The 9,892-nt window shown below is 35.7% G+C and overlaps 2 protein-coding genes across 4 annotated transcripts in view; one reads left to right on the top strand and one right to left on the bottom strand.

Annotated features, from left to right (window-relative positions):
- gnpat (glyceronephosphate O-acyltransferase) overlaps positions 1–2,783 on the bottom strand; it is a 10,054-nt gene extending 7,271 nt beyond the window's left edge. The window contains exons 1-7 of one of the 2 annotated variants that reach the window (XM_007577686.2): positions 2,621–2,783; positions 1,893–2,087; positions 1,536–1,712; positions 1,342–1,471; positions 1,122–1,249; positions 959–1,034; positions 426–577 (exon numbers count right to left, since the gene is read on the bottom strand). In XM_007577686.2, coding sequence (XP_007577748.1) covers positions 426–577; positions 959–1,034; positions 1,122–1,249; positions 1,342–1,471; positions 1,536–1,712; positions 1,893–2,087; positions 2,621–2,644 — 882 coding nt within the window. In that variant the 5' untranslated portion in view covers positions 2,645–2,783. The remainder of the gene's footprint in view (positions 1–425; positions 578–958; positions 1,035–1,121; positions 1,250–1,341; positions 1,472–1,535; positions 1,713–1,892; positions 2,088–2,620) is intronic. The other variant, XM_007577687.2, reaches the window with a different exon arrangement.
- Positions 2,784–2,848: 65 nt separating this feature from the next.
- Positions 2,849–9,176, top strand: fsaf1 (40S small subunit processome assembly factor 1). Of its 2 annotated transcripts, none has more exons than XM_016663863.1 (9): positions 2,849–3,034; positions 3,894–4,049; positions 4,465–4,580; positions 4,797–4,877; positions 5,790–5,885; positions 6,600–6,686; positions 6,758–6,789; positions 7,520–7,649; positions 8,287–9,176. In XM_016663863.1, the coding sequence occupies exons 1-8, from the start codon at positions 2,968–2,970 to the stop codon at positions 7,638–7,640; spliced, it is 756 nt and encodes a 251-aa protein (XP_016519349.1). In that variant the 5' UTR covers positions 2,849–2,967; the 3' UTR covers positions 7,641–7,649; positions 8,287–9,176. The 2 variants fall into 2 exon arrangements, with proteins under 2 accessions (XP_016519349.1, XP_007577750.2); XM_007577688.2 differs by having other exon boundaries at positions 2,850–3,034; positions 4,818–4,877.
- The last annotated feature ends 716 nt before the right edge of the window (positions 9,177–9,892 follow it).

Here is a 9,892-nt window from a genome sequence, read left to right as displayed (position 1 = left end):
CCAAGGCCCGTTACCTAGCAACCTCAGCCAGCCAAGGACCGTTACCTAGCAACCTCAGCCAGCCAAGGACCGTTACCTAGCAACCTCAGCCAGCCAAGGACCGTTACCTAGCAACCTCAGCCAGCCCAGGCCCGTTACCTAGCAACCCAAGCTGAGTTCCAGCACCTTTGGTCTGCCGTTTTTTAAAATTTCTGAATGTTTTTAATGGGATTTTACTTTTTTCTGACATCTCCCAAGAAAAACTTATGAATAAGAACTGACTATCTCATTATCTATGAATAGTTTTGTACAAAAAAATTTAATGAACGTGTTTTGTGTAGGCCAGAGACCCATCTTAACCTGTTCAAGGGAGTATAATGGGTCACTTTTAGAAGTAACTTTAAGTAGTGATCCAGAACTGATGAGGTCTGGTGTTCAGGACTCACAGACGTGGATTCCTTGGGCTTCGGGACGCCCAGCAGCTCTCTGGCGTAGAGCGCCTCCTCCAGGATCCGCTCGTAGCTGATGCTGACCGGCACCAGGCTGACGTCGAACACTTGCCCCTTCAGGAAGGGATCCATCACGATGTTCAGCAGACCTGGAACCCGACAAAACCGTCTCACCTGGACTCTTTACCACACACAGAAACTCAACCACGTTTCAAGGTAAGTTTTCAAACATTTCCAGCACCATGTTGGAGATAAATATAATACGAAACAGATTGTTTCAATTCACAATTATCTGATATAATTGACTACTGTTATTAATGATACCTTGTGATCTTATTTTACAACCTACAGCAAGGACAAAATAAACTAAAATATAACAAAATGTATGTTTTGAAATGTCTCTCTCACACACCTTATACACCTGACTGGTAGGAGAACAAAACAAATAATCACAGGATTTTAATAACTCTGTTCAACAAAGATTACAAAACAGACATAGCAGTTTATTAATCTCCTGCAGCATAATTTACCTAACTTTGGAGTCAGGGATTTGGCTGTTCTGCTTCTTGTGCCCTCCAGAAAAAACTCAACGGGTGCAAAGCCATTCTGGAATTAGAAAAACCGTTTAGAAAAAGCTTAAAATGGAGTAAATGTTTGCCAAAGGTCCCCTCAGTGTGTGTGCAGCCTTTTCACCTTCAGCATAGTCTTGACGTACTCGGAGAAAACAGCCCAGTAAAGTTTGTCGCCACCAAACGACCTCCGAATAAAGAAAGCTCCGGACATTCGCAGCATCTCCCCGACAATCTTCATTCCCATGAAGTCTGCAGAGAAACTCTAGGAAGTTGGAGCTGGACGATTCGGCTGAAAAACGAATCACGATACAAGCATTTTCTATCAGTCGATACTGACTCACCCATGCCAGCAGCAATGACTGGTAGGGCTAAATCATAGGTGTAGAGGATGTAGGACACGAGGAGGAAGTCCATGTAGCTGCGGTGACTCGGTAGAAGGACCACCGGGTGTTCCTGGATGGCCTGTTGCAGCTGAGAACGGATCAAAGTTAGTCATGTTTCCATCAGTCTGCGTCTCCCTGATGGGTCTACTCACTCTCTGGATGCCCTCCTCGTTTACACAGATGCTCCTGAACAGAGTTTTAAAGATTTTACTGAGCGTGAAAGCAAAGAAGCGGACCGTGGTAAGCTGCAAGCGGTGAGCCATCTCCTCCAAGATGGCCTCCGCCTCCAACTGGATCTCATCTGTGGCCGTGCCAGTCTCCTTGGAAACCTAAAAGAGAAATCACAAAAATTTGACAAAGGCATTGTTTGTCAGCTCTAAGACAATATCTGTCGCCATGACATCTTTTAGCTAGGAAACAGCAATGCCTCCATATTGAACGTCCACACACACATGAAATGTGGAGTAATGCTGTGATTTTGGACATTTTTGTTGCAATCCTGACTTCACCTGATTGATGACATAAAGCAGCTGGTCAGACTGCAGCACCATAGATTTGAGGTCGCTGATTGTGCAAGGAGTCAGTCCTTTATAGAGAGCAGGAGTGTAACACCTGAGGGCGTATCTCAGGTCGCTGGTCTTCCTCCTCTCCTCCAGGATGTCCTCAAAGTCATCTCTCTTCTTCAGCAGTGGATCTCTATGCTGCTAAAATAATGAAAAACTCAATTACTTGGCATGAAAATACCCAAAGATTTGCATTCCCTAAAATAAAAACACCATTTAGGTCCTACTAACTGAGCATGCTCAGCTGATAATATTAGGTTCGAAACGATTAATCATATTAATCATTATTGAAATAATTGTTAACCAAGTTAGTGATCGATTAATCATTAACTGGAATATATACTCAAAAAAGGCCATTTGCTGAACAAAATAGCATAGCACTAATTAATCTAAAACTGTATAAAACACATATAAATATTGCACTATTGCCCTGCAGCCTCTGTATGCAATCGCTTCATGGTGTGGGTGCATATCCGTTTAAACACTTAAAAATAAAATTTAAAAGATTATAATTTATAAAATTAGGAAAGTCCAAAATGCCAAATTAGGCCAAAATGAGAAGCAGCAATGTAAAGGTAAAAATGCAATAATTCACGCTGTTTGAATGAAATATCAGGTGTTCAGCAACAGAGGGCACAGCTAGCTCAACAAGCTGACAAACACAACATACGTACCGAATAAACCGCTTTGGACGCCATTTTGTGTTACAAACCAACCGGCTGCATTCGATGGAAATGTTTTCGGGTTGATATGTTGTTGTCTTGTCTTTCTGTGTAACACTGTTTGACACTAATAGCAGCTGCAGAGCTTCACATGGGCGTGAGCATAGTGGAAAATGACGTTTCAGGGGCATCTTTTCACTTCCGGACTTCTTCTCCTACGGTAGCTGGAAAGGACCACTCCGCTCCGCTACTGTGTTCCGCGTTGTGTGTTATCACGTGTGTTGTTATTCATAAAAACAAGTTAGCAACACATTTTTGTTGTTGTTTTCTTTTAACTTTCTTCAGTTCACCGTCTGAAAATGAGTTCAGAGTTAGATGAGGACCGTTTGTTTCTGGAGCGGGCTCTGGATTCACTTTATGACTTTGGTAAGCTGTATAAGCTAATGCTAGCTCTTTTAGCCGACTTAAGCTCTCCTGTTTGTTTTTATATAACACAAGAGTAACAAGAAGATCAGGAATGCTTCGTTTTTATCTCATTTTGTATTTTAACTTGACCAAACTAGCTGAAACCGACTGATGAAGTAATAACTTAATAATAATTTAATTTGTAAAGCGCTTTCATTCAAAGGGCTGAACAGACAAAATGAAACATTGCAGATTAAAAACAGGTAAAACAGGAAGTCAATAAAACTAGTACAGAGTGAACAAGTGGGTCTTTAATTGACTTTTCAGATCATTCACATACTTATTTATTATTTACCTTCATTACAAACTCATTGTTTTATTTATAAAAAAAAGGCTACATTTAATGTGGCATAAGAGTTACAAAGAACAGTGCTTAAACTTTCAATTTACAAATAAATCCCGTTATTAAATTATAAACCTCTTGTTAGTAGCATGTGTTCAACGTTTGTAATACTATAGACAGTATTTTTTAAAAAGACAGGCAATTTTTAAAAAGAAACTTAAACATTAATTGTAGATATTCATAGTCTTCCACTGCTTATTGTTGAGGGTTTTAGATGTTCCCGTTTTAGATTATGTCTGTTAGTTATTTCTCATGTGGAAATATTTTATTTTGTTTGTTTTGCTTCTTTTAATGTCATGCGAGTTGCATAATGAGACTTTTTCATGTTTACACCGTCCTGAATTGTGCTAATGTTGATTAATGTCCTAATAAAATAAATTAAATTACGTTTTCTGTAAATTAAGAAATAGTGCGTTAATATGTTCTGAGGCTTTAGTTAGATCTGTTTCATGTTCATTGCTTTGATTTTTGTTTCAGGATCAGAAACAAAAAATAAGGTCAAAACCCAAAAGAAGAAAAAACGAAAACGATGTGAAGAAGAAGAAGAAAAACTTGATGCAGTGAAGGAAACCTGCAGCAACGATGAAGACAGCAGAGATGCTGAGATTCAGCAACCAAACACCGAACTGAAAGGTTAAAATTCATAATTTACTACTAAAATGGCCTTAAATTTGTTTATCTTAAATTATGTTCTGAATGTATAGAGCTCTATTAGAGCCATAAAGTTTGTTTAAAAGAAAAAAAAACTGAAAAATTATTTTGAAACTGGAAAAAAAATAATTAAAAACCACTTTTCAGATTCAAGTTTTTTTTTTGTTTCAAAATAAATGTTCAGTTTAAATTTCTTTTTTCTTTTTAACAAAATTTATGGCCCCAATATATCTCCATATAATTGAGCCTCAGTTTGGTGTTAAATTTACACCACAGCTGTCTTCAAAAGGGCTAAAAATGAAACTTTAATTGATCAGAAGCCCTGTAGTTATCCTCACATTCCTGATTAGCGTCTGAAGGTTATTTTTCTGATTATCTTTTTATTCTAATTGATCAGAGTCAAATGTTAAGCTGCAGAACAAAGTGGAGGTTGTCACATTTCAGGATCCCAGGAAGAAAATCAAAACCAAACAGTTTCCAGTCTCAACCAGGATCCCAGTTAAATCACCGCAGGTTGGTCTAAATAACATGATACTTAAGCTTCATGTGATGTGGTTTGACTAAAACTATATATATTTTTAATGCTACAAACTTCTGACTCTAAATGTATTTCTTACAATGGAAACTTTGTTACTGAATGAACTCCATACAAACTCCTATTTCCCCTGTTTCCCTTGTCATCTCTTATTTCCATCACTTTTCTTCTTCTCTTGTCTTCATCGCCTTCGGGCGTCGCGCTCGTCACGCCAGGATTCTCGGCAAGCGGAGCAGAAACAAATCAACCAGGAAGAACAGCTCAGTTTGGAAAAGGTGACGTTATTTAATTTCACTGGGATCTCGACTGAGTTTATAGTTGGGGTGTGTTAGGATCATTCTAGACAGAAAAAAAAGAAGGGGGACTGAATTTCCACCAAAAAAAAAACAAGACATTTTGATATTGATTTCAAACATTTTCTAAAATAAAAAATAAAAAAAAGAACTTGGACATTCCTGAGTTTGTCAAAAATTAGCAAGAAAAACTCAGAAAATTTCTAGAAAAAAAAAACAAGAACATTTTTGAGTTCCAAAAACTGAAAATTTTCCAATAAATAAATTTGGAAATTTCTGCCTTTAAAAAATTGTAAGTTTGCTAGAAGAAATCTCAGAAATTGGAAGATAATCTCAGAAACTTTCTAGGAAAGCCAAGGAAAGTTCGGAGCTCCAAAAGTCGATAATTTGCCCGAAAAAAAACAACAAAAAAAAAAAACGCGGAAACTGTGAAATTCTCAGAAACTTTATAGAAAAAAAAGGAAATTTTTAAGTTAAAAATGTTCTAGAAAGAAACTTGTACAACGGCGTACTCAGACTATTGTAGATAGAAAAGAATACATTTAAGATTAATCTCAGAAATTTTCTAGAAAAATTTGAACATTTGACTTTTAAAACTCAGAAAATTTCCAAAAGTTTAAAATTTTTTACTTTTGAAATTCTGATATTTCCAAGTTTTTTTTCTCACACATATCAGAGATTCATCTAAAATGTTATGTTTTTTTTCTAGTAACTATTCAAGCTAAAAATTGTCCTTGTTTTTCAAAAATATTTCTGAGATTAAAATTTTCTGAGTCTTTGTAGGAAATTTACTCTTCATTTTTGTCTAAAATGGCCGTAACACAGTGTCATATTGATGTGTGGATTGCTGTATTTCACATTTATCATTTTAAACTGTGATGTCTTCCCTCTCAGGCTCGGCTGGATGTCCATCGGTTTGGAATAACGGGCTACAGGAAGGAGCAGCAGCGCGTTTTTGAGCAGGACAGAGCCATAATGCTGGGAGCCAGAGTAAGACGCTGGGAAAATGTTTTTTTGTCAGATAATCCAAAAAATCTGTCACACAAATATGACATAAGAAAATGCAAAAAAATCTATTAAAAATAAATAATTTATTTTACTATGAGGGGAAAAACTATTCAAACCAATCTGACCCCATGTGAAAAGCTTCATCATTAATTAACAGCTAAATTTAGCTTCACTCACCATTTCCAGGCACATTTAAATGGAGCCTGTCTGTCAGCAGGAAGTAGGCAAACAAACAGAGAAAATATGGAACATCTCAGAAATGTCAGTTTTTTCTAGAAAATTTCTGAGATTAATCTCAACATTTCTGAGGTTGAAAAGTTATAAATCTGCTTGGGGAAAAAAAAAAATCTAATTTTGAGATAACTGAAAAGACAAAAGTCTTTTACTTTTGAAACTCCAAAAATCTCAGAAATTTCTGAAGTTAATGTCAAAATTCGAGTATTTCAAGCAAATCTTCAAGTTTTCAAGCTCAGAAATTTCAAAGTTTCAATTAAAATATTTCTGAGATTAATCAAACATTTTTTGGCAAAATTTTATCCCTTTTTTTATGTACAGTGGCCTTAATGTGCGTAATATCTGAAACTTTCTAATGAGACAAAAAATCTGTAACGAGGCAAATACCATTTCACAATATTGCATATTACTAGCCAGCATCTCGAATCACAGCTTTAATTCCATCTAATTTTGTGAATGAAGCCTCCGAAGAAGGAGTACGTGAACTACAAGGTGCTGCAGGAACAAATCAAAGAGAAGAAGCAGAAACAAAACGAGGAGCTTCAGCCGGTAAGGCCCGCTAGAGGAATAATATTTCACAACAATCAAATTCTGCATGTTGTAACGTATCTACTTTGTAGGACAAGAAGAAAAAGAAGAAGAGTAATCAAAGGTGAGCGAGACCATTTAAATTAGGGGTGTCCAAAGTGTGGGGCGAGGGCCATATGTGGCTCCTGGACTGACTTTATCCGTCCTACAATTAAAAAATTACACAAGTTGACCTGCCATCACAGCTGGTTGATGCAAATGGAGGTAAAAATATTACAAACAAATTAAAATGTTCTTCTAATGAAAAATGTCTGATGCAAAAGAGTATTTATCTTCTTTTTTTAAACATACTTTTTTTACATTCTCTTTGGTTTTGTAGTAAATACAGAAACATCTATTGAGTGACTTTAACCCAATAGTACAAAAATCTGCTTTTAGTGACTATATTAAACATGGCTAAATACACAAAAATGTGACCCAAATCCTGTTTTTATAGCTGACTTCCTCACAAAAAATTAGCAAAATGAATGTCTTTCTTTTAATAATTCAAATGTACAAGATCCTTTTTAATTATTGGGGATATAATAATTTAAACAAGCATTCTAACAAAATGTCTGACTACTTTGTTTATTTTTATTATTGTGTGCTTAGTTTATTGCTGAACAGGAAACATCAGATTTTAAATTGTTTTAAAAATTATTGTTTTAACTTGACTTTAAAATTTTGGCCAATGTAACAAAAACTTTGGACACCCCTGCTTTGAATACTTTTCACAGGAGTTTCAAATGTTTTTATTGGACTGATGCAGACTGTTCAGTAGACGCTCAGTTGTCTTCTTGTGTATTTTTCCTCAGAGACAAAAAGAAACAACCAGCCTCTGGTTCTGGTTCTGGTTCTGGTCAGGTGGGTCAGTTCAAGAACGGCATGCTGATCCTCAGTTCGAAGGAGATCCAGAAAATCAAAGGCAAAAGGTGAAGGGAAAAGGTAAGAAGATGGTTTCAGGGTGTTTTTTGCATCTCAGTCATCCAGAACATGACAGTCTTAAAGGGGACATATTCTGCAGAATTAACATATTGGTACGTCTTTGTTTTACATTAGCGTTTCAACTGTTTCTAAAAACATCTATCTGGTCTTTGGCAATAAGTTCATGTTTTTTGGTGTCTGAAACGTTTTAATGAGACAAAAAAAATCTCATTACGCTCCATTTGGGAGATTTCGAAAACCTCCCGAATGTAGTGTCACAAATCAGCAGGCAGTGACCCTTCACCTAGTAACCCCAGCAGAACTCAGCTCGTAACCTAGCAACCCCAGGAAAGTTCTGCCTGTAACCTAGCAACCGAAGCTCAAAATATGCAGAACTGATCAGACTAAAATTTTTTTTTTTTTTGATTGTTTTTTTGCAAAAATGTAATGAACATGGTTTTGCCCATATACCCATTCTAACCCGTTCCAGGATGCATAATAAGTCACCTTCAAGTGAATAAGTAGAAGCTAACCAGACTTCTTTAATGCTAGGAACTTCCCTTTTTAGTGCAACTCACAGATCTTGAACTTTCAAGTCCGCTTAGAAACAAAATAAGTTGAAGGTAATGTTTTTTATGTTTAAATTTTCTGCTTTCAGGTGGGATTAATCCAAAGGAGCAAGACGGAAACGGCAGCAGACTGGAGGAAACAATCCTGATAAGACACTGACCTGTAGCAATAGCTGGAATGATTCAAGAGTCAGACATCTTGAGCAGGGAATCGTGGCTGGACGTAAACATGCCAACACAAAGAGACTTGGGCAGATTCATTTCAGACCCCACTTTATTTATTTCCCTTCTTATAAAGTACCCAAAAAAGGAGACAAAGCAGTTTCTTATATTTTTCATGTTTCAGTTTTAAAAATTATGGAGTTGAGTCTGTTTTCATCATTTACAAACAATGTAGTCGTACAAAACATTTACATTGGCAGCAGGGGACAACTGGAGGACAAAATTGAGGTAATAAAAAAGAAAAAGTCACATTTTCTTTGATGAATAAATATATATACACAACAGGAGACAGCAGAAGCAAAAGCAGTTTTTTCTAACACTCATGCCTGAATTTACAAAGCTCGTCTCCAGCCTCAACAGGCTTTTGATGTAAACACTTGATGTTAAAGGGACAAAGTGAAAGTTGATGATAATGAAAAAACACAGTTGGTCGGGTTGTTTGGGCTGGTTGAGGTCACAGTTACTTTTCTCAAAGCAGCTTCTTGGTTTGATTTTTGAATTTTAATATTGGGAGAATGAGAAACGAAGATTCATGACAAAACCTGGATGGATTAATATTAATGTTAATTACCATCGTTAATTAAAAAATCTGTTATCAACAGCATTATGACACGTTTGGTCACCTGGGGGACCAAACACACTGGAGTCCCCCAGGTGACCCAGGTTTGGTTTAAACATAAGTGTGATGGCATATTAGGGTCATTGCAAATAGAAAAAGAAAGTAAGCCCCCCCCCACCCAAAAAAATAAAAAATAAATTCTGAGATTGAAAATTCAAAACCTTTCAGAAAAACTCAGAAAGTATTGAGAATCCCCCTGACCCCCCACAAACTTTGAGATTAATCTCGGAAAATTTCAAGAAGAAACAGGGTCATTTCTGAGTTTCAAAGGCCAAAACTTTGTTAGAAAAAATTTTGAGAATTTCTGAGTAAAATCAAAACATTTCCGAGCTTTAAGTAAAAGATTTGCAAGAAAATTTTTTGAAATTTTGAGGTTAATTTTGAATTAATTTAAAAATAAATTCTGAGATTGAATTTCTAAAAAAAAAAAAATTCTGATATTTTTCGATTAATCTCAGAAAATTTCTAGAAAAAAACATGGAAAGTTCTGAGTTTGAATTGCTATAAAAATTCAGAAATGTTGAGATTAATCTCAAAGTTCCTAGAACAAAATGGAAATATAAGGTTTTTTGCTGGCAAATTTTGACTTTTCAAACTCACAAAATTTCTGAGTTTTTTTCTTGTAAATTTTCAATTCAGAAAAGTCCTTTTTTCCTATAAAATTTCAAATATTTTCAAATTTCAAGAAGAAACAGGGTCATTTCTGAGTTTCAAAGGCCAAAACTTTGTTAGAAAAAAATTTGAGAATTTCTAAGTAAAATCAAAACATTTCCGAGCTTTAAGTAAAAGATTTGCAAGAAATTTTTTTGAAATTTTGAGGTTAATCTCAAACATTTTCTAGAAAATGTTTGAGA

Source organism: Poecilia formosa, unplaced genomic scaffold (assembly GCF_000485575.1).
Source record: "Poecilia formosa unplaced genomic scaffold, Poecilia_formosa-5.1.2 Scaffold450, whole genome shotgun sequence".
NCBI lineage: Eukaryota > Metazoa > Chordata > Actinopteri > Cyprinodontiformes > Poeciliidae > Poecilia > Poecilia formosa.
Note: the sequence above shows the minus strand (reverse complement) of the source record. Positions and strands in the feature narration are given on the sequence as shown.

Excerpts from the sequence above, each read along its gene's own strand:
- fsaf1 (XM_016663863.1), top strand. The coding sequence starts at position 2,968 with ATGAGTTCAGAGTTAGATGAGGACCGTTTGTTTCTGGAGCGGGCTCTG. Across the intron at positions 4,050-4,464 it reads ACCAAACACCGAACTGAAAG|AGTCAAATGTTAAGCTGCAG; the intron begins GTTAAAATTCAT and ends CTAATTGATCAG. Across the intron at positions 6,790-7,519 it reads AAGAAGAAGAGTAATCAAAG|AGACAAAAAGAAACAACCAG; the intron begins GTGAGCGAGACC and ends ATTTTTCCTCAG.